This window comes from Scyliorhinus canicula, chromosome 14 (assembly GCF_902713615.1).
Source record: "Scyliorhinus canicula chromosome 14, sScyCan1.1, whole genome shotgun sequence".
Lineage (NCBI taxonomy): Eukaryota > Metazoa > Chordata > Chondrichthyes > Carcharhiniformes > Scyliorhinidae > Scyliorhinus > Scyliorhinus canicula.
Genome location: NC_052159.1, coordinates 98,276,509 through 98,298,820, shown reverse-complemented (window position 1 = coordinate 98,298,820; position 22,312 = coordinate 98,276,509). Strand labels below are relative to the sequence as shown.

General features: G+C 47.7%; 1 protein-coding gene across 1 annotated transcript in view; it reads left to right on the top strand.

Moving 5' to 3' along the window:
- The window catches only part of LOC119977838 (short transient receptor potential channel 6-like), a 128,919-nt gene that overhangs the window by 34,771 nt on the left and 71,836 nt on the right, over window positions 1-22,312 (top strand). The window contains exon 5 of the mRNA XM_038819076.1: window positions 13,617-13,847. Coding sequence (XP_038675004.1) covers window positions 13,617-13,847 — 231 coding nt within the window. The remainder of the gene's footprint in view (window positions 1-13,616; window positions 13,848-22,312) is intronic.

Here is a 22,312-nt window from a genome sequence, read left to right as displayed (position 1 = left end):
AAATATATCATTTTGTTATTGAGAAATTTATCTGATGGGATAAACGCTGTCAAGTATCACACTGCCGATATTTGTAAGAGTAGGACAGATCAAGTCAATTAAAAATGACCAATTTCATTTATATACTGTTTATTTAAACCATGAAAGAGGATCAAGGTGCCTCATAGAATTCTTATTAGACCAAATTTGACACTGAGCCATCGAACACATGGGATGGGGTTTTCAAAGAGCCGGTTTACGGTAGCACGATGGTTAGCACTGTTGCTTCGCAGTGCCAGGAATCTGGGTTTGATACACGGTTTGGGTCACTGTCTGTGCGGAGTCTGCACATTCACCCTGTGTTTGCGTGGGTTTCCTCCAGGTGCTCCGGTTTCCTCCCACAAGTCCCAAAAGACTTCTTTGTTAGGTGAATTGGACATTCTGATTTCTCCCTCAAGTGTACCCGAACAGGCACCGGAGTGTGGTGACTAGGGGATTTTCACAGTAACTTCATCGCGGTGTTAATGTAAGCCTACTTGTGACACTAATAAAAATTATTATTATTATTAATGTAAGGTCTTAGAGGAAGAAAAGGAGTTGAAGAACAAAAAAGGAAATCACAGAGCATAGGGCCTAGCCAAGATGAAGGCAGAGTACAAAAGCAAGGACGTTTTGATAAACCTGTACAAAACACTGATTTGTATTGCGGCCAGTTCTGGGCAACGCACCTTAGGAAAGATGTGAAGGCAATAGAGAGAGTACAGAAAGATACATAAGAATGAATAGTTCCAGGAACGAGGAACTTGAGTTACGTAGATAGATTGGCAGTGTTCTCCTTGGAGAAGAGGTAACATAAGGAAAATACCTTTTTTAAGCAGTGAGTGGTTAGAATCGGAAATGCACTGCCTGAGATTATGGTGGGGACAGATTCAATCATGGCATTCAAAAGGCAATTGGTTCATTATCTAAAAAATAAAGATTTTCTGGACTATGGGGGAAAGGCCGGGGAGTGGCTCAAATGAATTGCTCTTGCTTAGAGCCAGCATGGACATGATGGGCAGAATGACATCCTTCTGTGCTGTAACCATTCTGTGATTCTCCAGCTTCTATCAGTTAACCAATCCTCAATCCATGCTAATATACTACCCCACACATGATAGGCTCTTATCTTATTAAGTAGCCTTTTGTGCGGTACCTTATCAAACGCTTTTTGGAAATCCAAGCGTATTACATCTACTGGTGCCCCTTAATCTATCCTGCTCATTACCACCTCAAAGAATTCAAATAAATTAGTCAAGTATGATTTCCCCTTCATGAAGCCACGTTCAGCTCCACCAACACTCAAGAAGTTCAACACCATCCCGAACAAAAGTAGCCCACTTGATTGCCATCACATCAACCATCTTCAACATTCACTCCATCCACCACCAATTTACAATGGTAGCACTGTCTGCCATCTACACTTCAGCAACTCACCAAGGCTCCTTCACCAGTACAATTCAAACCCATGATCTCTTTCTACCACCTAGACGGACAAGGGAAGCAGATACAGAGGAACACCAGCATCTTCAAGTTTCCCAATAGGTCACACAGAATCCTGACTTGGAAATATATCGCCGTTCCTTCACCGTCACTGGACCAAAATCCTGGAATTCCCTTCCTAACGGCACTGTGGGTGTACCTACACCTCAGGGTCTGGAGTGGTTCAAGAAGGTAACTCATCACCTCCTCAAGGGTAATTAGCGTTGGCCTAGCCAGCAGTGCCCACATCCCATGAATTAATATTTTGAAAATGCGAGTAAGTCTCTAGTCTCAGCTGTACCACTGAGAGTGATGGCCACTGCTGGGACAACAAGAGGTCCCCGTTGTGAGGACCCATCACGATGGAGACCCAACTAAGGTCAGGGTTTCACTTGTGCCAGGCTCTCGGGCCTCAGTAAGAGGGTTGGGGTTTCCGGATTGGGAGGGCAGCAGGAAGATTACATATTGGGGACAAGTGTCCATTGGTCACAAGGTGCTTGAACAGGGTGCTTTAACCCACAAACATGCCACTAAGTGAAATCTGCTAAAACACCAGCAGTTACTGGAGGAAGCTCTTCAATGATCATTAGTCAGCCACTTAAGAGGATCAGTTGTCCAAGAGTGCACGGGCCACCCAATGCCTCTCCCACCATTGGTAATACCAGTGAAGCCTGCTAGGTTGTGACCATGGCACTACACCATGTCACCGCCACCATGGCACCTGATTTTAAAGACACACTGTCTGCCAACCCATTGCTGAGGGGAACACATCAAACTCCACCCATGATGCCCCATGCATTTAAATAGCCTGTCAACACTCACTGTAATGGATCACACATAAATATTGGATACTTGGAGACTGGAGGGAAGCAGAAGCCCTAGAATTACAACAGTGCTCGATGTCTGCACCTCAAGGAAAGGTTGGAGTGATGGTGGATCTGGCATGGCAAAGCGGAGAAAATTGTTGTGTTCTTCCTTGACAAATCGGAATTGTCCAGTCATATTTAGCCCTCCTGTTTACTATGCCGAACAGTTGTCACTTCCGACGAAGGATTGAGCATTGAAAAATGATTCTGGTTCAATATTGCAACAAACTCGGGGCTGCCTTACCACTGAAGTCCTGTTGGTGGCGCAGCTGTGCTTTTGGAAATTGCTATTCTCAGTAGCCATACCAGCAACAATAATGATACTTCACCAGGTTGTAAAACCCACATTAAACTTAATTTGTGAAATGTAATTAATCGCTGGAAATGGATTTAAATTGCAAAATGTGATGTTTAATTGCTCTGAAAATTAAAGACCGCAGGATATTCGGAAGTAAAGGTACCTCACAGCTGAATCGTTACTTGAACAGGTTTAGTTATTCGGTGAAGGTGTATCCATTGTAAGTAAAGTCGACTTTGAGACCATTGTTTGTTGAGTATTAGTTAAGATAGGTTTCAAAGAAACTACTTGGGATTGAAATTCCATGTGAAAAATTGTGCAGGACTTGGAGCCTACCATCCTCTAGGGAGCTGATGTGCCACAATTTGGGGTCAGCTCATTTAAAAGATCCAGTGAAATTTATTTAATAAAACCCCTGGAGACAATGGGAATACTGTGCCTGACATGCTTGGAAATTAGGGTGCTGCCTTTAAAAAGCCGTATCTGACTGCCGGATTGGAGCAGCTAACAGCTGAACAGCAGGGGACTATAATGAAATGAAAATGAAATGAAAATCGCTTATTGTCACGAGTAGGCTTCAATGAAGTTACTGTGAAAAGCCCCGAGTCGCCACATTCCGGCGCCTGTCCGGGGGGGGCTGGTACGGGAATCGAACCGTTCTGCTGGCCTGCTTGGTCTGCTGTAAAAGCCAGCAATTTAGCCGAGTGAGCTAAACCAGCCCCAAAAAAATGAAAATCGCTTATTGTCATGAGTAGGCTTCAATGAAGTTACTGTGAAAAGCCCCTAGTCGCGACATTCCGGCGCCTGTCCGGGGAGGCTGGTACGGGAATTGAACCGTGCTGCTAGCCTGCTTTAAAAGCCAGCAATTTAGCTCAGTGAGCTAAACCAGCCCAATATTCTTTGGGCCAACAAGTTAACTTACAGCTTACTGATGGCTCACTTATAATTCTGTGCCGCTTTAAAATCATGTCCTTCCCCGGACAATCTGATAGCCGGCACTGATAAAGGGAAGGCACATAACCATTTCACCATGACAGAGGGGTTTCAGCATTGGGAAAGCTGTTGGGATGCCAGGAGAGGAAGATGCCAAATGTCTCCTGCCATCTGTTCACATTATTGGGAGGGCCAGATTCTGAAGGATAAATTCATTGTGACAGACACTCGATCTGGACATACAGAGAGAGATTGCTATTACTGTCGAGGAGGTTGACTGGGTTGGCCATGGAGCTCACAAAGCATTGTGGGTGCCATCTGTTGGACCCTGGCACCTTGGGAACGGAGTAGAACTGGCCGGCTGCATACTGTTGTTTTCCCGGCTGTAACACTATCTCCCGGCTGTCCAGAAATGTTCAACAGTTGATCGTTAAACGAAAGCCCAGATGACACCATGGCTGATATTACAGAGATCCCTGGGAGCGCCAGATTTGTCGCAGCGTTATAAAAATTGACTGGAGAGTTTAATTGGAAAAATCCTTTCTGAATATTCTTGGGGGTGTGGAGGAGAGGGGCTGCCGGAATGAAGTATGCATCTTCCTCAAACGTTGCTGCCTTCTTATTTTCCACATCCTGCTCTTTCTCCTACTCCATGGCAATGGGATGAAGAAGATATTCCCATTAGGGCCCGGATTTTATGGCCAGAATTTCTAAGTCCCGCCGCCAAATATGGCAATTCCCAGCTTTGTAGAGTGGAACTGGAGTTAAACGGGGTTCAGACATATGTGATTCGTGGAGCCAGCTGGACATTCAAGTCACCAGCTACCTCTGAAGTTGGAGAGGTAAGGTGCCCCTTTGCATAGGGCCCTGGGATACATTTGGGAGTGGAAAAACACCCTTTGGGAGAGGTAAGGCACTCTCTGGGATTGTTAAAAATGAACGTAATTATGTGCTGTGTATGCACAAACTCATTGGAACTGTCAAGCTGTGAAAGAGATGTGCAGCTGTCAAGGAACTGTTAAAGCTGTCCAGGAGTTGTCAAAGCTGTCCAGGAAGTGCCAAAGCTGTCAAGGAACTGTTCACAGATACGAGGTGAATTGGCATGGAGGGATAAGGGAAAGGGTGGTTGGTGGGGTGGGCAGTTGGCATGAGTTGGCATAGAGGGTATCATGGCCATGAGGGTGAGTGGAGGGGCATAGAGTTGGCATAGGATTGTGAAGAGCCATTGGGATGGGGCATGGGTTGGGATAGGTTGGCATGGATCAGGCATTTGGATTGTGTGGGCTGGAGGGAATTTTTAAAAATTATCATGTAAACACAATGCTTGGTCATAGAGGCAGGCCTTGCTTCCAGACTGCCTCCACATATGTTCCACAGTTACTCGCCCTGACTCCTTTCTCTTCCTGCATATTGCAACCAAAAGTCTGAGCTGTGTGTGGGCAATTTGTCAAGAGTTAGCTTTGATGAACCAGGAAATCCCATGACAAAATTCTGGGCCTGAGAGGTCGTTCACTTATGTCAACCTTATCTCATCCTGTCTGTGGGAGCACTTTATCGGCACAGTTCAGCAAACTCAAGTTAGGTTCCGCTGAACGGCACGTTTAATGGGGTGTTTCACTGTGGCTGCAGTGCCGAGGAACACTCCGCTATCCAATAGCACTTTGGCTTTTTTATGGCCGAGGGAAATTTCTCCCCACTGAGGCCACACTTAGAGGGGTTTCCCTCCTCACCCCTCCCTCCCCTTACCCGAGCCTGACCCCTGAAAGTGTCAACCTGGCACCTGAGCACGCTGACAGTGTCAGCCTGATACCCTATCAATGCCGCCAAAGCACACAGGCACTGCCAGGGTGCCTAGGTGGCACTGCCAAGGTGCCAGGCTGGCAATGCTTCAGTGCCCAAATGCCAGGGAGAGTGCCAGGGTGCCACACTGCCTTGTCCACAACCACCCGGGGGGTGCTGCATGGGATGCCAATCAAGCAGGCTACTTAGCCCTGGATGTTGTTGGAGCTGCACTCATCCAGGCAAATGGAAAGTATTCCATTACACTCTTGACTCGAGCCTTTGAGATGGTGGACAGATTCTGGGGAGTCAGGAGATGAGTTATTCACTGCAGAATCCCTAGCCTCTATCCTGATCTTGTAGCCGGTATTTATATGGCTAGCCCAGTTCAGCTTCTTGTTGATAGTAACCCCCAGGATGTTTACAGAAGGGGATTCAGCAAAGATGATGCCATTGAATGCCAAGGAGAGATGGTTAAATTCTCTCTTGATGAACGTGATTATTGCCTGGCACTTGTGTTGTGCAATTGTTATTTGTGACTTATCAGCCCAATCCTGGATATTGTCTCAGTCTTGCTGTGTAAAGATACGGACTGCTTCATAGAACATAGAACATTACAGCACAGAACAGGCCCTTCGGCCCTCGATGTTGTGCCGAGCAATGATCACCCTATTCAAACCCACGTATCCACCCTATACCCGTAACCCAACAACCCCCCCCCCCCTTAACCTTACTTTTTAGGACACTACGGGCAATTTAGCATGGCCAATCCACCTAACCCGCACATCTTTGGACTGTGGGAGGAAACCGGAGCACCCGGAGGAAACCCACGCACACACGGGGAGGACGTGCAGACTCCGCACAGACAGTGACCCAGCCGGGAATCGAACCTGGGACCCTGGAGCTGTGAAGCATTTATGCTAACCACCATGCTACCGTGCTTCCTTACCTGAGAAGTCGCAAATGGTTCTCAACACTGCGCAATCATCAGTGAACATCCCCATTTGTGTCTTTTTGAGGGGATGTCATTGGTGAAGCAACTGAAGATGGTTAGGCTTAGTAAACTAGCCTGATGAATTCTTGCAGCAATGTCCCAGGACTGAGATGACTGATCTCCAACAAACACAATCATCTTCCTTTGTGCCAGGTATGACTCCAACCAGTGGAGAGTTTTGCTGTTGATTCCCATTGACTCCAGTTTTGTCGGGCTCCTGAATGCAATACTTGGCCAAACCCTGTGTTGCTGTCAAGGACAGACAGTCTCTCTTCACATATTGAATCCATGTTTGGGCCAAGGCTGGAATGAGGTCAGGAGCTGAGTGGCCCTGGAAGAACCCAGTGAGCAATGGCAACAGTTCCTCTCTACCTATTCTGTCCAGTCATAGAATTATAGAATCCCAATGGTGCAGAAGGAGGCCATTCAGTTCATCGAATCTGCACTGACCCTCTACCGAGGCTCACATTCCCTTAACCTTTCAATACTAGGCGGTTTTTAGCATGGCAAATCCACCAAAGCTTCACATCTTTGGAGGAAACTGGAGCACCCGGAGGAAACCCACACAGACACTAGAAGAATGTGCAAACTCCACACAGAGAGTCAGAATCAAACCCGGGTTCCCGGCATTGTGAGGCAGCAGTACTAACCACAGTGCCACTCTACACCCGACGAGTCCTCTGGTGATTTTGAATACCTTTATCAAGTCTCCTCATAATCTTCTCTTCTCACAGACAAACATTGCCAGCATCCCCAATGAATCTACATAATTGAACTTCCTTTTCCCTGGAACCATTCTCTTTCATATTTTCTGCACCACCTCTAATTCTTTCACATCTTTCCTGAAGAGTGGTGCCCAGAACCGGAGGCTATATTCCTCCAGTTGAGGCCGAACCAGTGTTTTGTTCAGGATTACCATAACTTCCTTGCTTTTTTTCTCTATGCCCCTGTATATAAAGTCCAGGATCCTGTATGCTTTATTCACCACCCTCTCAACCTGTCCTGCCACACAGAGAGTTACCCAAGGTCAGAATCAAACCCACCACCGGGTCCCTTTGGTCCTGCACCCCCTTTAGAACTGCATCAGTAACTTTAGATTGTCTGTCCACATCCTCAAAATGAATCACTCCTCACTTCTCAGCAACCTTGCCCACTCTAAGGTTTCATCTGCCAGTTGTCCGCCCTGAACTGAATTTAAATATCAATTTATATATGTTACACCTGATCCTGTAACATTGCATAGGTGTTGAAGAGAGCATTTGACACTAAATTGGAACAAACATTGCCCGGTCCCTCCAGAGGCAAGCCTGAGACAGCAAGGAGGCTGGCAGATGGTATGTCCAACAGGTTAGAAGGTGTACCTCCATTTTCTGGGATATTAGCCTAGTGCAATTCATAGTTGCTCAGCCTTTTTGTCGGCATCGCTCACTCCACCCATCCATCCCTCATGTCTCCCATGCCTTCTCCAAGCTCATCAGATCTTCCACACTCCCTCCATGCCCCACAGGTTCTCTCCATACCCTCATGCCCCCTCCATGTCCACTCCCTCAATATTTCTGGGTACATAATGATATAGTGTGTCATATAATAACACTGACAAGTCTTTGAAATGTTTACAAAATGGGGAAAAAAGCAAAAATTCCCTATCAAAAGCATTGCCCCTCTTCATCATCTGTTCAAAGGCATGTCCTTGGTCCCTCTCACCTTCTCATAAACCTGCCAATCAAACACTTACAGAGAAATGCCAATTAAAGAAACCTTTAATCTTATTCAAATAAACACACAGACATTGAAAAATCACTTCAAAGAAAGATTAAGTAATTACAAAGTAATAAAGATATCAATGTAACAAAGTCTTCTTTGCAACTGTGTAAACAAACCCCAGTCAGTATTAGTAATGTTGGAGCTCAAACAAGCATTCATAATGAGGCCTGGCAACTGTATCAACAGAAGTATGCTGAACAGATGGCCGACTGCCTGTGTTTTGGTGACAGTTTTATGAGGAGGTAAGAGAGGTAATGGATGGGATTTTCTGGACCCCCACGGTGTGTTCTACGATGGCAGAGCTGGTCGGCAGTGGGATCTTACAGCTGCACCACTGTCAGCGAGTTTTACTGTTGTACATATCTTTTACTGCCAGGAACCTACAGCGTGGGCTCACCGACGGTAAGACCAGAAGATCCCACCAGCAGGAACAACTGGATATTTTTGACCAATGTTTTTAAAAGGCATTTTTGAATATGTTTTTTTTTCTGTTTTATAAGAATTTCAAAGACTTAGCTGTCTTATTTCATTGGTTCATTGGTTCTCTACAGGTTCACAATTTCTCTGAGAAGCCATGAACTAGTCCCCCTGGAAACCTAGCCTAACTCCATCAAAATTCTGAGGAGGTCTGAAATGCCCATTCTTGCAATAGAGCCAACAAGGTCAGGAGTGCTGTGTGTGGGCTCACTATCTACACCTTTGTACCGCACAGTCAAAAATTACAAGAATGGGGAGTAATCCTGTTCTGCTGAACCATTTTATATCACCAATTTGGATTATATCAGCATTTACACTGCCAAACTCTGATCTGGATTTGCATAAACGACAGAGGAATAAGTTAATCCTTTCTTGCCAGTTATTAAAACTGAAATTTGGCAATAAATTAATGAACTCACAATTGTTTATTAATCTTAGAATCACACTCAGTAACACTTAAGTTGAAACTTATACAAATAATTAATATATGGGGATAACTGACTAAGTTATCCCCATATATTAATTATTTGTATAAGTTTCAACTTAAGTGTTACTGAGTGTGATTCTAAGATTAATAAACAATTGTGAGTTCATTATTGAATAGATTAGGATCTATAGCTTGTAGCTGATAAAGTTTCCTGAAATATATGGCCTCATCTTTATGCTATTTATAAACTGGTTGTCTGGGCATCCTGTGGAAAGATGGTGTTATCCTTCTGAGTAATGATCCTCCATTTAGAACATAGAACATACAGTGCAGAAGGAAGCTATTCGGCCCATCGAGTCTGCACCGACCCACTTAAGGCCTCACTTCCACCCCATAACCCAATAACCTCTCCTAACCTTTTTCGACACTAAGGGCAATTTATCATGGCCAATCCACCTAACCTGCATGTCTTTGGACTGTGGGAGGAAACTGGAGCAGCCAGAGGAAACCCACCCAGACATGGGGAGAACGTGCAGTCTACCCACAGACAGTGACCCAGTGGGGAATCAAACCTGGGACCCTGGCGCTGTGAAGCCACAGTGCTAGCCACTTGTGCTACCATGCTGCCCATTTGTAGACTGTCTATTTGCCTCTATCTAGCTGGTATAACCATACAATCTTAACATTTATCTTTCTTTTTGCCAGGCACGTACCTCTTAATTTTATCGAGAGTTGTCTGCATATACTAGGCAAATAATGCATAAATGTTGTATTACAGTGACTACAACAAGCACTATTGTACCAAACTAAGAGCCAAGAAGCTTAGTTTCTTGGTACTATTTAATGGAAAAATTTTAATTATCATTTTTGGTGCGATTGGCGGGATGTTTCTCGGCGGCTGTGTTGGCGAGACAGCAGCCCGTATTTAATGGCTGTGTTGGCGAGACAGCGGCCCGTATTTAATGGCTGTGTTGGCGAGACAGCGGCCCGTATTTAATGGCTGTGTTGGCGAGACAGCGGCTCGTATTTAATGGCTGTGTTGGCGAGACAGCGGCCCGTATTTAATGGCTGTGTTGGCGAGACAGCAGCCCGCATTTAATGGCTGTGTTGGTGAGACAGCGGCCCGTATTTAATGGCTGTGTTGGCGAGACAGTGGCCCGTATTTAATGGCTGTGTTGGCGAGACAGCGGCCCGTATTTAATGGCTGTGTTGGCGAGACAGTGGCCCGTATTTAATGGCTGTGTTGGCGAGACAGCAGCCCGTATTTAATGGCTGTGTTGGCAAGACAGCGGCCCGTATTTAATGGCTGTGTTGGCGAGACAGCAGCCCGTATTTAATGGCTGTGTTGGCGAGACAGCGGCCTGCATTTAATGGCTGTGTTGGCGAGACAGCAGCCCGTATTTAACGGCTGTGTTGGCGAAACAGCGGCCTGTATGTAATGGCTGTGTTGGCGAGACAGTGGCCCGTATTTAATGGCTGTGTTGGCGAGACAGTGGCCCATATTTAACGGCTGTGTTGGCGACACAACGGCCCGTAATTGACAGCTGTGTTAGCGAGACAGCAGCCTGTATTTAACGGCTGCGTTGGCGAGACAACGGCCCGTATTTAACGGCATTTAGTGCTGGAAATGATCCCTCACAAACCTCTTGACATACTGGCTGCCTGCCATCTTGATTTGCCAGATTCACGCCTCAGCATCTCACCACTAATGAGAGGGATCTGCTTATGAATGCTCCCTCACTCCCAGTCGATCCACAAGCATGGAAGCACGCAGACCTGCTCCTCACTTTGGGGATGCCGACCTAGCCAGGCTCCTCGACACTGTGGATGACAGACAAATCATCCTGTTCCTCCAAGGGGTCGGAGGACCAGCAGCAGGGTCACCAATACCACCTGGGAGCCAGTGGCAGCAGCTGTCAGTGTGGGCAGCATGACAAGCAGGACCGCCGTCCGATGTAGGAAGAAGACCAATGACCTTCACCGAGCTGCAAGGGTAAGTTTCTACTCAAGAGACCACCTCGGAGGAGATCTCCGAGGAGACCACCATCAACGCGTCAAAGCTATCATTCCCACCTTCCACTAACAGCGAGACACACACCTCAGTGGCTGACATTAGTGGATAGGCTTTTGGGCCACAATCTGGGGAGCACCACACAGTTGCTGATGCACACCAGGTAGAGCCAGGAACATCCATGGGAGTCAGCAGTCAGAGGTCTACTGGATCCCAGGACTCAGCTGGGTCCCAGTCAGATGTCAAGCCTCTGGACAAGGTATCTCAGAGCTGATGCATATGATAGGCCACAGCCATGAGATTCATGATGGGATATCAGCAAAATTCCAGCAAATGTGAAGCCGATTGGAGGAGTCCCAAGGACATCAAAGACAACAGGGTGCAAAAAGCAACAGGCTGCCTCCACCTCTGATGTGAATCCTGGGGAAACACCCAGATGTGGCACTGGACCGTGAAAGATCAAGAAGAGAGAGGATCACTGAATGGGCACCAGGGGTGGGGTTGGGGGAATCTCTGTAGCTTGGGGAAATGGAAATGTCAAATGTTCATAATTAAAACATGTTAAGCTTGATATATATGAAGCATCTGTCACGTTAATCTTCACAGCGGGCCTGCCTGCACCTCCACCCCCTTTTTCCCTCTGCTCTCCCCACACCCTGGGCACAGTGGTCCAAGATCGAATGCCCCCTATGCAGACCCATTCAGAGGATGGGTGCAAGACTGGAGTCAGACTTGTGCAAAACTGAGGAGCACCAGAGCTAACCTCACAGTGAGTTATCATCATCTTTCTGCCTTGTATACTGACCCACTGACAGTGCCAACACAGGCCCTTCACCCCTGGGGTGATGTGACACAGAGCGGTGGTGGAACAGGGTAGTTAGGGGTTAGTGGATGGGGGTGTGGGAGGGTCGGGGTATGGTGGAGAGGAAGGAGGGAGAGTGGGGTGGAGGGGGGTTGCAGGAGGAGGACGGGTTGGGGGGATTTAGAGGGATGGGGAATTGAGGGGGATGGAGGGGGGAGGGGAGAGGTGGGGGGAGGAGTGGAGGCAACTCCTAGCTTGTACCCTTCACTGCATATTTGTAAATGGTTCTAAAAGTCAATAAAGATAACCTAAGAGTCAATAAAGATAATTAGTTTACCTATGCAAGACAACAAAGATTTCTTCAGATCTACTGAGCTGTAACCAACACCCTACAACAAGGTGGCAGCTTATGGAAACCCTTGTGGAGACAAAAACTGCCCGAAGACGAAAAATATTAGCAAACTGACCTGAAAAGAAGCTCCAAAACAGAGGCACAGAGGGCATGGTTACGGCCCACAAGATGAAGGAAGAAGCGTAAGAAGTGACAAGGAGGTGAATATAATATTAGTCCATGCAGCAAGAAACAAATTAGGGTTGCAACCATCAAAATAAAAGAGTGATAACATACCAAGGTACCAGAACAATCTCCGAAACTTCAGGAAGAAGCAGCTGTGACAGAGTGTACCACTCCTCTGACAGCAGTGCAAACGAGATATGGAAAGTTTATCATGCCTTCAAACTGCTTGACCTTTTGAATTCAAGGACTCGAAGGTGGGAGGTGGGATAGTGATGACAATGTAAATGTATGATAGTAATAACAATGTATGCCATAGGGTAAACTATAATCAAATCAATTATATTGGACAAAGAGTTGGGGGAGGTATAGAATAAGAGTCTGGCACATAGGGTGATGCAGGACAGAACATCACCCACACCCAGCGTCAGTCTAGTGTTGGACAGAGCCAGGTGTACCCGCAAGCACGGAATCAACTCCTAGCTTGTAACCTTCACTGGATATTTGTGAATAGTTGTAGTAGTTGATAAAGACTTACGGAGGTTAACTGTATGACTGCAAAGACTTCTTCACACCTAACGAATTGGAGCCAACACCCTATAACACAAAAAGGTATATGGGTTTAATTATTCACTATATAATATAATATAACTTTTGTGCTTTCTTAAAGCCAACCCATTTTGAGTTGGAGAGTGATGCAGAAGCAGAATTCTGTTGACCATTCTCAGTTTCATTTTCCCACCAAGGTAAGAAAATGAAATGCGCTCAAAGTGAGCGCACCATCCCTGAGGATTACTTAGTATCCCCGCCATACGGGCTTTCATGTCAGGCAAGGAGTGCTGTAATCACTGGAGAAAATACCATTTATATTTTGTTATTGTGAAACATCACATCATGCCATTAGGGTGTTCCAAAAACTGCACATGAACCTACATAATTTAGAGGGTGACTTAGGAATGGCAGCTCGCTAAATAGGTGAGGAGTTATTAAAATTAATAAAAGTTCAAAAAATCTGGGATGAAATGGCATCCACTTCTGGTGGGTAATTTTCTGTTTGCCGCGACAAGTGTTTTCAACAGCTATCAACCAATCTGCATTCATATGTGTGTTGTCTAATTGTCAGTCGTGACAATGGGGTGCATTGGTCTTCAAATTTAATCGACAATTTTATACATTCGTCACTTAACACAATCTGATATGCTGTCATGTGCCAATGAGCAAAGTTAATCTCTTGTTTTTTCCTTTTCATAGGGATGATCTGGTTGGAATGTAAAAAAATGTGGTCGCAAGGCCCGAGGGAATATTTGCTGGAACTATGGAACTTATTAGACTTTGGAATGCTCGCCATCTTTGCAGCATCATTCATAGCACGATTTATGGCATTCTGGCATGCCTCCAAGGCGCAAAGTTTTGTGGATGAAAAAATCAAAATGGATTTAGTTAATGTGACTCTTCCAACAGAAATAGAGTACTACACCTTTGGTCAGTCTGATGCACTTTGCTATCAGTCTTTATTATGCTGATTCATTTTTTCAGTAGCCATAAAAAACAAGTAGCTATGTATTTTACTATTTAATCAAATCCTACTAATTGAAAATCTAAATCTCTATAATGATGGAACAAATATAAGCTCAAATTTCCTCATGACATATATGTGCAATGTTCACTGTATGTGCTAAAACCATTAATCATGGGTTCTCGGAATGGCAGAATATGCAATTTCTCAGATGGTGAGTTTGCAATCTCGATATAAAATGGTACGATAACAAACTATTTGTTTAATAGTGGTAAATCCATGATACACCAAGCTCTATTGCTATGTTAACTTTGATTGATTTAACACCAAATTCCATGCTTGTTACTGCTTTACTGTTCCATTATCATTCTGCTGTTTGACACTAAATTGGCCAAGAAAGGAATTCCTACAAATATTTTTTAATATTGTGATATGTAAAAGTGAATAGTTTCACTGAATGCTTGCCACTTGTATGAAGTTGAAGTAGGGATTATTTGTCTGCCAACGCAGATATGTTATGTTGACACTAGTTATAAACATGAAGATATTTTTGCCTAGGAATTCATGTGTCCCTGATATGACAGAGAAAATGCAGTGGAGAGGCACTTTATGTCTGGTTAAGTCAAACTAGGTCTAACCTGTCAGAAAACAGGAGAATCGGCTCATTTACATAATGTTGGCAGGACAAGAATGGAGTCATGTCAGTAGAAGGTCAAATCTGCTGGACCCACCCAGGCAGGGCAGAACGAGGATGTCGATTGTGTCTTTAAAGGGGCTATACAACTCCCAGGGCTGTGCAGAGTCCTGGAAGAGGTACTAAAGTGCTTCCACTAAAGCAGAAAGTTGTCATGAATCTAACTTCTCGGAAGCTGATGTAAAGGTCCTGCTGCCTCAAGTTAGGGAAAAAGGAGTGTGAAATTGTTGGAGCGTGAAGGAAGAAGCCATTGTATATCGGAATAATGGCCATGTGGAAGGTGTTGGCCTGGCTGTGAGTGTGACTACCCACCCCCAATCCTGATATTAACTGTGAATATATGATGGAGCAATAATGCAGCAGCTTGTCTTTTACCTTCAGCAAGTTTATTATGCTTCCCATTTGGTAGAGATACAAAGGCAGCACAAGTCCCGAAAGACGTGCTGCTAGGTAATTTGGGCATTCTGAAGTCTCCCTCTGTGGACCCGAACAGGCGCCGGCTTTTCACAGTAACTTCATTGCAGTGTTAGTGCAAGCCTACTTGTGACAGCAAAAAAGATTATTATTATTAGCTCGATATAAAATCTCCCAGCAACTATTCCAGCTGTGTCCATTTATACTCTTTTTGAGGTGGAGCCAATAACCATTGCATGGCTTTAATGGGGCAATTAGTTTCACACTTTAATTGTCGCAGCATCCACTTGCTGATACAGTGACACATTGACAATCCTGCCCACTTCCCTTGCAAATGTACCTTGTCCCAAGCTCCTGAAATTGGTTGTATCTTTAAACGTACCTGCTTTACGGCAGCTAGGGCCATCAAAAGGGAAGAGTGGCTTTGTTATGTCCGACTCAGCAGCCCTAATCTGTAGGCCTCAGGACACACAGCATTTGCCATTAGGCCTGAGTATAAAGGTCAGCAGAGAAAGTAATGGTTGGAATTGCAGATTAGAAACAAAGAGTGGAGTGAAAATCCGACTCTGATAGCTACTCAACAGAAATTCAGGCAATGTTTTCAGATTCATGATATGATAGACAACAGAAAAGTAGAGAAGCCCATGGATATTTTACTCCTCTTCTCACTAGCATCTCTGAGTTTATTACGAGCTATGAAGTGATGATATTAGTGTTCATTCTGGATTGCTGCTGTAGCTGCTGCTCCCAGGCAGCAGAGGAGTTTCCATTTTTTGGCTTGAGTGTGTAAAGTCAATCATCTCGGTTGTTTCCTGCCCTCTCATAAGGCACTCTTTATTTTATTTTATTTTTTTAAATTTAGAGTACCCAATTCTTTTTATGTGAATAGGGTGGGGCTCTTGCAGAAAGTCGGTGCAGCGGTGATGGGCCAAATGGCCTCCTGTACTGTCGGGATTCTATGATTCTTGATTTCGATGAAAACTGGAAATAGCCAGCAGGTGTGGCAGCGTTCATGAAGATCATTGACCTGAAACATGAACTTTGCAACTTTTTCACAGATCCTGCCTGATCTGGAGAGTAGTTCCCGCATTTTCTGTCTTCATTTCAGATTTCCAGCATCTGTAGTATTTTGCTTTAGTAGAAAGTTGCATTGCCTATCACTACGATAATTCTTCATGGTGTGGTGGTATGAATGTGAGCACTGCCATTGGTGCAGAGCATGGGTTTCCCATTGGCTCTGGCTGGTCATGTGCCTCTCGTCCGATTGGCTGGGACTAGTCATGTGACTGCTCACCAATTGGTCGAGAGGCAAGTAGACCCCGCCTCTCAGGCAAGGTATAAGTACCCAGAGTTCCCGGCGGTCGGCCTTACTCTGTAGTCGACCATCGGGCTATACTAGCTGATTAAAGCCACAGTTCGGATCCTAATCGTGTCTTGAGTCCAATTGATGGTACATCAATTTACTCAGCTAGAATTTTGGAATGGAGCTACGCATCAAGCCTGACTGCCTCCATAGAAGCCCGCATGCTTCGAGTGCGTCTGCAATCTTTAATCACTGACAGGCGTGTTTTAATAGTTACTTGACGACTGCAGCCGGCAAGCCCACCAAGGAGCAGAAACTCCACATCCTCCACTCATGCGTGGGCACAGCGATATACTCAATGATTGAGGACGAAAGCGATTATGATGCAGCCATGGAGATTCCCAAAGGACACTTTCTCCGGCCGGTCAACGAAGTATATGCACGGCATCTCCTGACGACTAGACAACAGTTCCCTGGTGAGTCACTCGACGTGTTTTACCAGGCCCTTGCAGCTCTAGGGAGAACGTGCACGTGTCTCCAAGTTTCGGCGACTGAGCACATGGAACTTTTAATCAGAGACGCTTACGTTGCTGGCATGCAGTCCTCTTCTATCCACCATCGATTGCTGGAGAAGAACACCCTCAGTCTAGCTGAGGCACAGACTCTTGCAAACTACCTGGAGGTTGCTGACCTGAACGCCCGCCCTTACACCCCCGTCCGCGCAGCAACACCCTGGACTTCATGGCACGCGCCACCCCTGTCCTCAGTGGACCCCGACCCCCCCCCCCCATGCCTGCGCTGCGGGTCGCTCCGACAAACTAGCGGGGCACTGTTGCTATTTTTGTGGTCTCTCTAAGCACCCCTGCCCGCACTGCCCGGCCTGCTCCGCTCTGTGCAAGAACTGCGGGAAGAAGGGCCACTACGCGGTGGTCTGCCAGACCAAGTCGGTCGCTGCTGTTCCGCGCAGCGACCATGGATACCCCCCCTTCCCACGGGCCCCTCTGGAGCCCAGCGCTGCACACAAACCTCTCCAGCCCGCCTCCCAGCCCCCGCAAAGGTCCCACGGTCCTCCCGACCCTCGCTCCCAGCTGCCCCGACCGGCCCGCAGATGCCGCTGACACTGCCCCCAGCCACCACGAGGTCCCCATGGGTGCCGCCATCTTGGGCCCCAGACGCCATGTGCAAGCCATGGGTGCCGCCATCTTGGGGCCCCGGCTCCACGTGCAGGTCCTGGGTGCCGCCATCTTGGGACACCGACTCCACGTGCGGGTCCTGGGCGCCGCCATCTTGGGCCAACACGGAAGGCCCTGCAAGCGATTACTCTGCCACTGAGGAGGATCTGGAACTCTCACCACGACTGGCTTCCATCAAACGCGACCAGTCGCGACCACGCACGCTCGCCAAGACTACGACAACGATCCAGCTCAACGGATACAAAATGAGATGCCTGCTGGACTCCGGGAGCATGGAAAGTTTTGTCCACCCCGACACGGTAAGACGCTGCGCGCTCCCCATCCATCCAGTTAAGCATAAGATTGAATTGGCCTCGGGTTCGCACTCCGTCCAAATCACCGGGTGCTGCATAGCGGACCTCACGGTCCGCGGAGGGTTTTCAAAAACTTCAAACTCCTCATCCTCCCCCGTCTATGCGCTCCAGCACTCTTGGGCCTTGATTTCCAGTGCAACCTGCAGAGCTTGACCTTTCAATTCGGCGGCCCTATTCCCCCCCTTACTGTTTGCAGCCTCGCGTCCCTCAAAGTGGACCCCCCTTCCTTGTTTGCTAATCTCACCCCAGATTGTAAACCTGTCGCCACTAGGATCAGACGATACAGTGTCCAGGACCAGACCTTCATTGGGTCCGAGGTCCAGAGGCTCCTTAAGGAAGGAATTATCGAGGTCAGCAACAGTCCCTGGCGAGCCCAAGTGCTGGTAGTTCGGACTAGGAGAAAAACCGGATGGTCATCGATTACATCAGACCATCAACAGGTTTACACAGCTGGACGCGCATCCTCTCCCCCGTATTTCCGACCTGGTTAACAGGATCGCGAAAAACAAAGTCTTCTCCACGGTGGACCTTAAGTCCGCCTACCACCAGCTCCCCATCCGCGCGAGTGACCGCAAGTACACCGCGTTTGAGGCAGATGTGCGCCTCTACCACTTCCTCAGGGTTCCATTCGGTGTCACAAATGGAGTCTCGGTCTTCCAACGGGAGATGGACCGAATGGTCGACAAGCACGGTTTAGGGGCCAGCTTCCCGAATCTCGATAATGTCACCATCTGCGGCCACGACCAGCAGGATCACGACACCAACCTCCAGAAATTCCTCCGTACCGCAAAACTCCTTAAACTCACTTACAATAAGGATAAATGAGTGTTTAGCACCGACCGTCTAGCCATCTTTGGCTACGTAGTGCGTAACGGAGTGATAGGCCCCGATCCCAAACGCATGCGCCCCCTGGTGGAACTCCCCCTCCCCAACTCCCTCAAATCCCTCAAACACTGCCTGGGCTTCTTCTCATATTATGCCCAGTGGGTCCCCAACTACGCCGACAAAGCCCGCCCCCTCATCCAGTCCACCTCCTTTCCCCTGTCGATGGAGGCCCGCCAGGCCTTTAGCCGCATCAAAGCGGATATCGCAAAGGCCACAATGCATGCTATCGACGAGTCCCTCCCATTCCAGGTCGAGAGCGACGCGTCTGACGTAGCTTTGGCGGTCACCCTGAACCAAGCGGGCAGACCCGTGGCCTTCTTTTCACGAACCCTCCACGCTTCCGAAATCCACCATTCCTCAGTGGAAAAGGAGGCACAGGCTATAGTCGAATATTGGAGGCACTATCTGGCCGGCAGGAGGTTTACCCTCCTCACAGACCAACGGTCAATAGCTTTCATGTTCGACAATGCACAGAGGGGCAAGATCAAGAACGACAAGGTCTTGCGGTGGCGGATCGAGTTGTCCACGTACAACTACGATATCTTGTTTCGTCCTGGGAAGCTCAACGAGCCTCCTGATGCCCTGTCCCGCGGTACCTGCGCCAGCGCGCAGATTGACCGCCTTCGCTTCCTCCACACGGACCTCTGCCATCCAGGGGTCACCCGTTTTTACCATTTTATTAAGACCCGCAACCTGCCCTGCTCCATTGAGGAAGTCAGGACCGTCACCAGGGAATGCCACGTCTGCGCCGAGTGCAAACTGCACTTCTACCGCCCCAAACGAGCGCATCTGATCAAGGCATCCCGCCCCTTTGAACGTCTCAGTATAGACTTCAAGGGTCCCCTCCCCTCCAACAACCGTAACACATATTTCTTGAGTGTTATCGACGAATACTCCCGCTTCCCTTTCGCCATTCCCTGTCCCGACATGACCACAACAACCGTCATAAAGGCCCTCCTATCCATCTTCTCCCTGTTCGGTTACCCCGCGTACATCCACTGCGACCGGGGTATGAGTATCACTCCTTTATGAGTGATGAATTGCGTCAGTTCCTGCTCAGCAGGGGCATAGCCTCTAGCAGGACGACCAGTTATAACCCCCGGGGTAACGGTCAGGTCGAGTGGGAGAATGGCACCATTTGGAAGACCATCCTGCTGGCCCTATGGTCCAGAGATCTCCCTATTCCCCGTTGGCAAGAAGTCATCCCCGACGCTCTGCATTCAATCCGGTCTCTCCTCTGTACTACCACTAATCAAACACTTCATGAACGTCTTCTGGTTTTCCCCAGGAAGTCGTCCTCAGGATCCCCACTCCCGACCTGGCTGGCCACCCCCAGGCCCATCTTGCTCCGGAAGCATGTGCAGGTGCACAAGTCCGACCCGTTGGTTGAGCGAGTCCAGTTACTCCACGCCAACCCGCAGTATGCGTACGTGGTGTATCCCGACGGTTGGCAGGATACGGTCTCGCTTCGGGACCTGGCACCCGCCGGTGTGCAGCCTTCTCCCCTTACATCAACACCTCCCCCCCAACCCCAATTCCCCCCAGTGTCCCCCGCGCCCCCACGACCCAGCGCACATGCCCCCTCTCCCCCGATTACAGCGTCTCCACCACCGGCCCAGGGTACGGAGACACATCTACGACCGACGCTCCCGGAGGCAAGGACGACCATCGGCCCGACGTCACCGGCTCCACTGCGATGGTCCTCCAGAACACCACGGACACCCAACAGGCTGATCGTGTCCATCTGATGCGGCCATGGGACATTTTGGACTTTGTTGTTATTCTGTTGCACCTTAAGCAGTAGTAGTATTGTTTTTTTTGCCACGAGCCAGTGGGCAGCCCACCTTTCTTGATTTTTGCTGCTCATACCACCAGTCCTCGGACCCGCCCCGCCCCCCCTCCCCCACTCTCTCTTCCACTTACACCCCGCCCCCCGCCTTCTTTCTCCACAAGGGGTGAATGTGGTGGTATGAATGTGAGCACTGCCATTGGTGTAGAGCATGGGTTTCCCATTGGCCCTGGCTGGTCATGTGCCTCTTGTCCGATTGGCTGGGACTAGTCATGTGACTGCTCACCAATTCGTCGAGAGGCAAGTAGACCCCGCCTCTGAGGCGGAGTATAATTACCCAGGGTTCCCGGCGGCCGGCCTTACTCTGTGGTCGACCACCGGGCTAACAACTAGCTGATTAAAGCCACAGTTCGGATCCTAATCGTGTCTTGAGTCCAATTGATGGTACATCACATGGGAACTATAGCTTGAATTTTTAGACATCATATGGGAAATGGTTTACTTGCAGGCGGTTGTGTATTTTGGAACAAATAGCGGGATTGTTGTTTAAAATGTTGAACCTGACGGCACATTGGCAGTCAGCTACATGCTGACTTAGACCATAAGACCATAAGATCTAGGAGCAAAATTAGGCCACTCTTCCCATCGAGTCTGCTCTGCCATTCAATCATGGCTGATATTTTTCTCATCCCCTGTGGTGAATGTCTTTAGCAGAATGCATGCATGATACCATAACCTGTGACCTATGACCTGGAAGTGGTGATATGAACTGCTTCCAGGTACTGTACTGTAACCTCGGTATGGCTCCACCTCTGGCTCCACCCACACTGGGGCCATATAAAGGCCGGCCCCTTGTGGGTCATCTGTACTACTGACTCTGGCTAGGCAAGTTCATGACTAATAAAGCCTCTCTGCCTCACTGTGAATTGAAGGTATATCATCCCCATTCTTCTGCCTTCTCCCCATAACCCCAATCCCCTTATTAATCAAGAATCTATCTATCTCTGTCTTAAAGCCACTCAGTGTTTGGCCTCCATATCCTACTGATGCAAAGAGTTCCACAGATGCACCACCCTCTGGCGGAAGAAATTCCTCCTCATCTCTGCTTTAAAGGATCGTCCCTTTAGTCTGAGGTCGTGCCCTCTGTTTCTATATTTTCCTCCCAGTGGAAACTATGTTTTCCTCCTCTCCACGTCCACTCTATCCAGGCCTTGCAGTTTCCTGTAAGTTTCAATAAGATCCCCACTCATTCTTCTGAACTCCGAGTACAAATCCAGAGTCCTCAACCGTTCCTCATACGACAAGCTCTTCATTCCAGGAATCATTCTTGTGAACCTCCTCTGGACCCTTTCCAAGACCAGCACATCCTTCCTTAGATACGGGGCCCAAAACTGTTCACAATACTCCAAATGGGGCCTTATACAGAGCCTTATACAGCCTCAGACGTACATCCCTGCTCTTGTATTCTGTCTCTCTCGACATGAATGCTAACATTGCATTTGTCTTTCTAAATGCCGACTGAACCAGCAGAGAATAAACCTGAAGAGAATCGTGAACAATACTCCCAAGTCCCTTTGATATTTTTATTTCCTAAGCCTTTCCCCATTTAGAAAGTAGCTTATGCTTCCATTCCTCCTTTCAAAGTGCATAACCTCACACTTTTCCACATTGTATTCCATTTGGCACTTCTTTGCCCACACTCCTAGCCTGTCCAAGTCCTTCTGAAATCCCCCTGCTTCCTTAATACTACCTGTCCCTCTACAGATCTTTGAATCATCTGCAAACTTAGCGTCAGTGCCT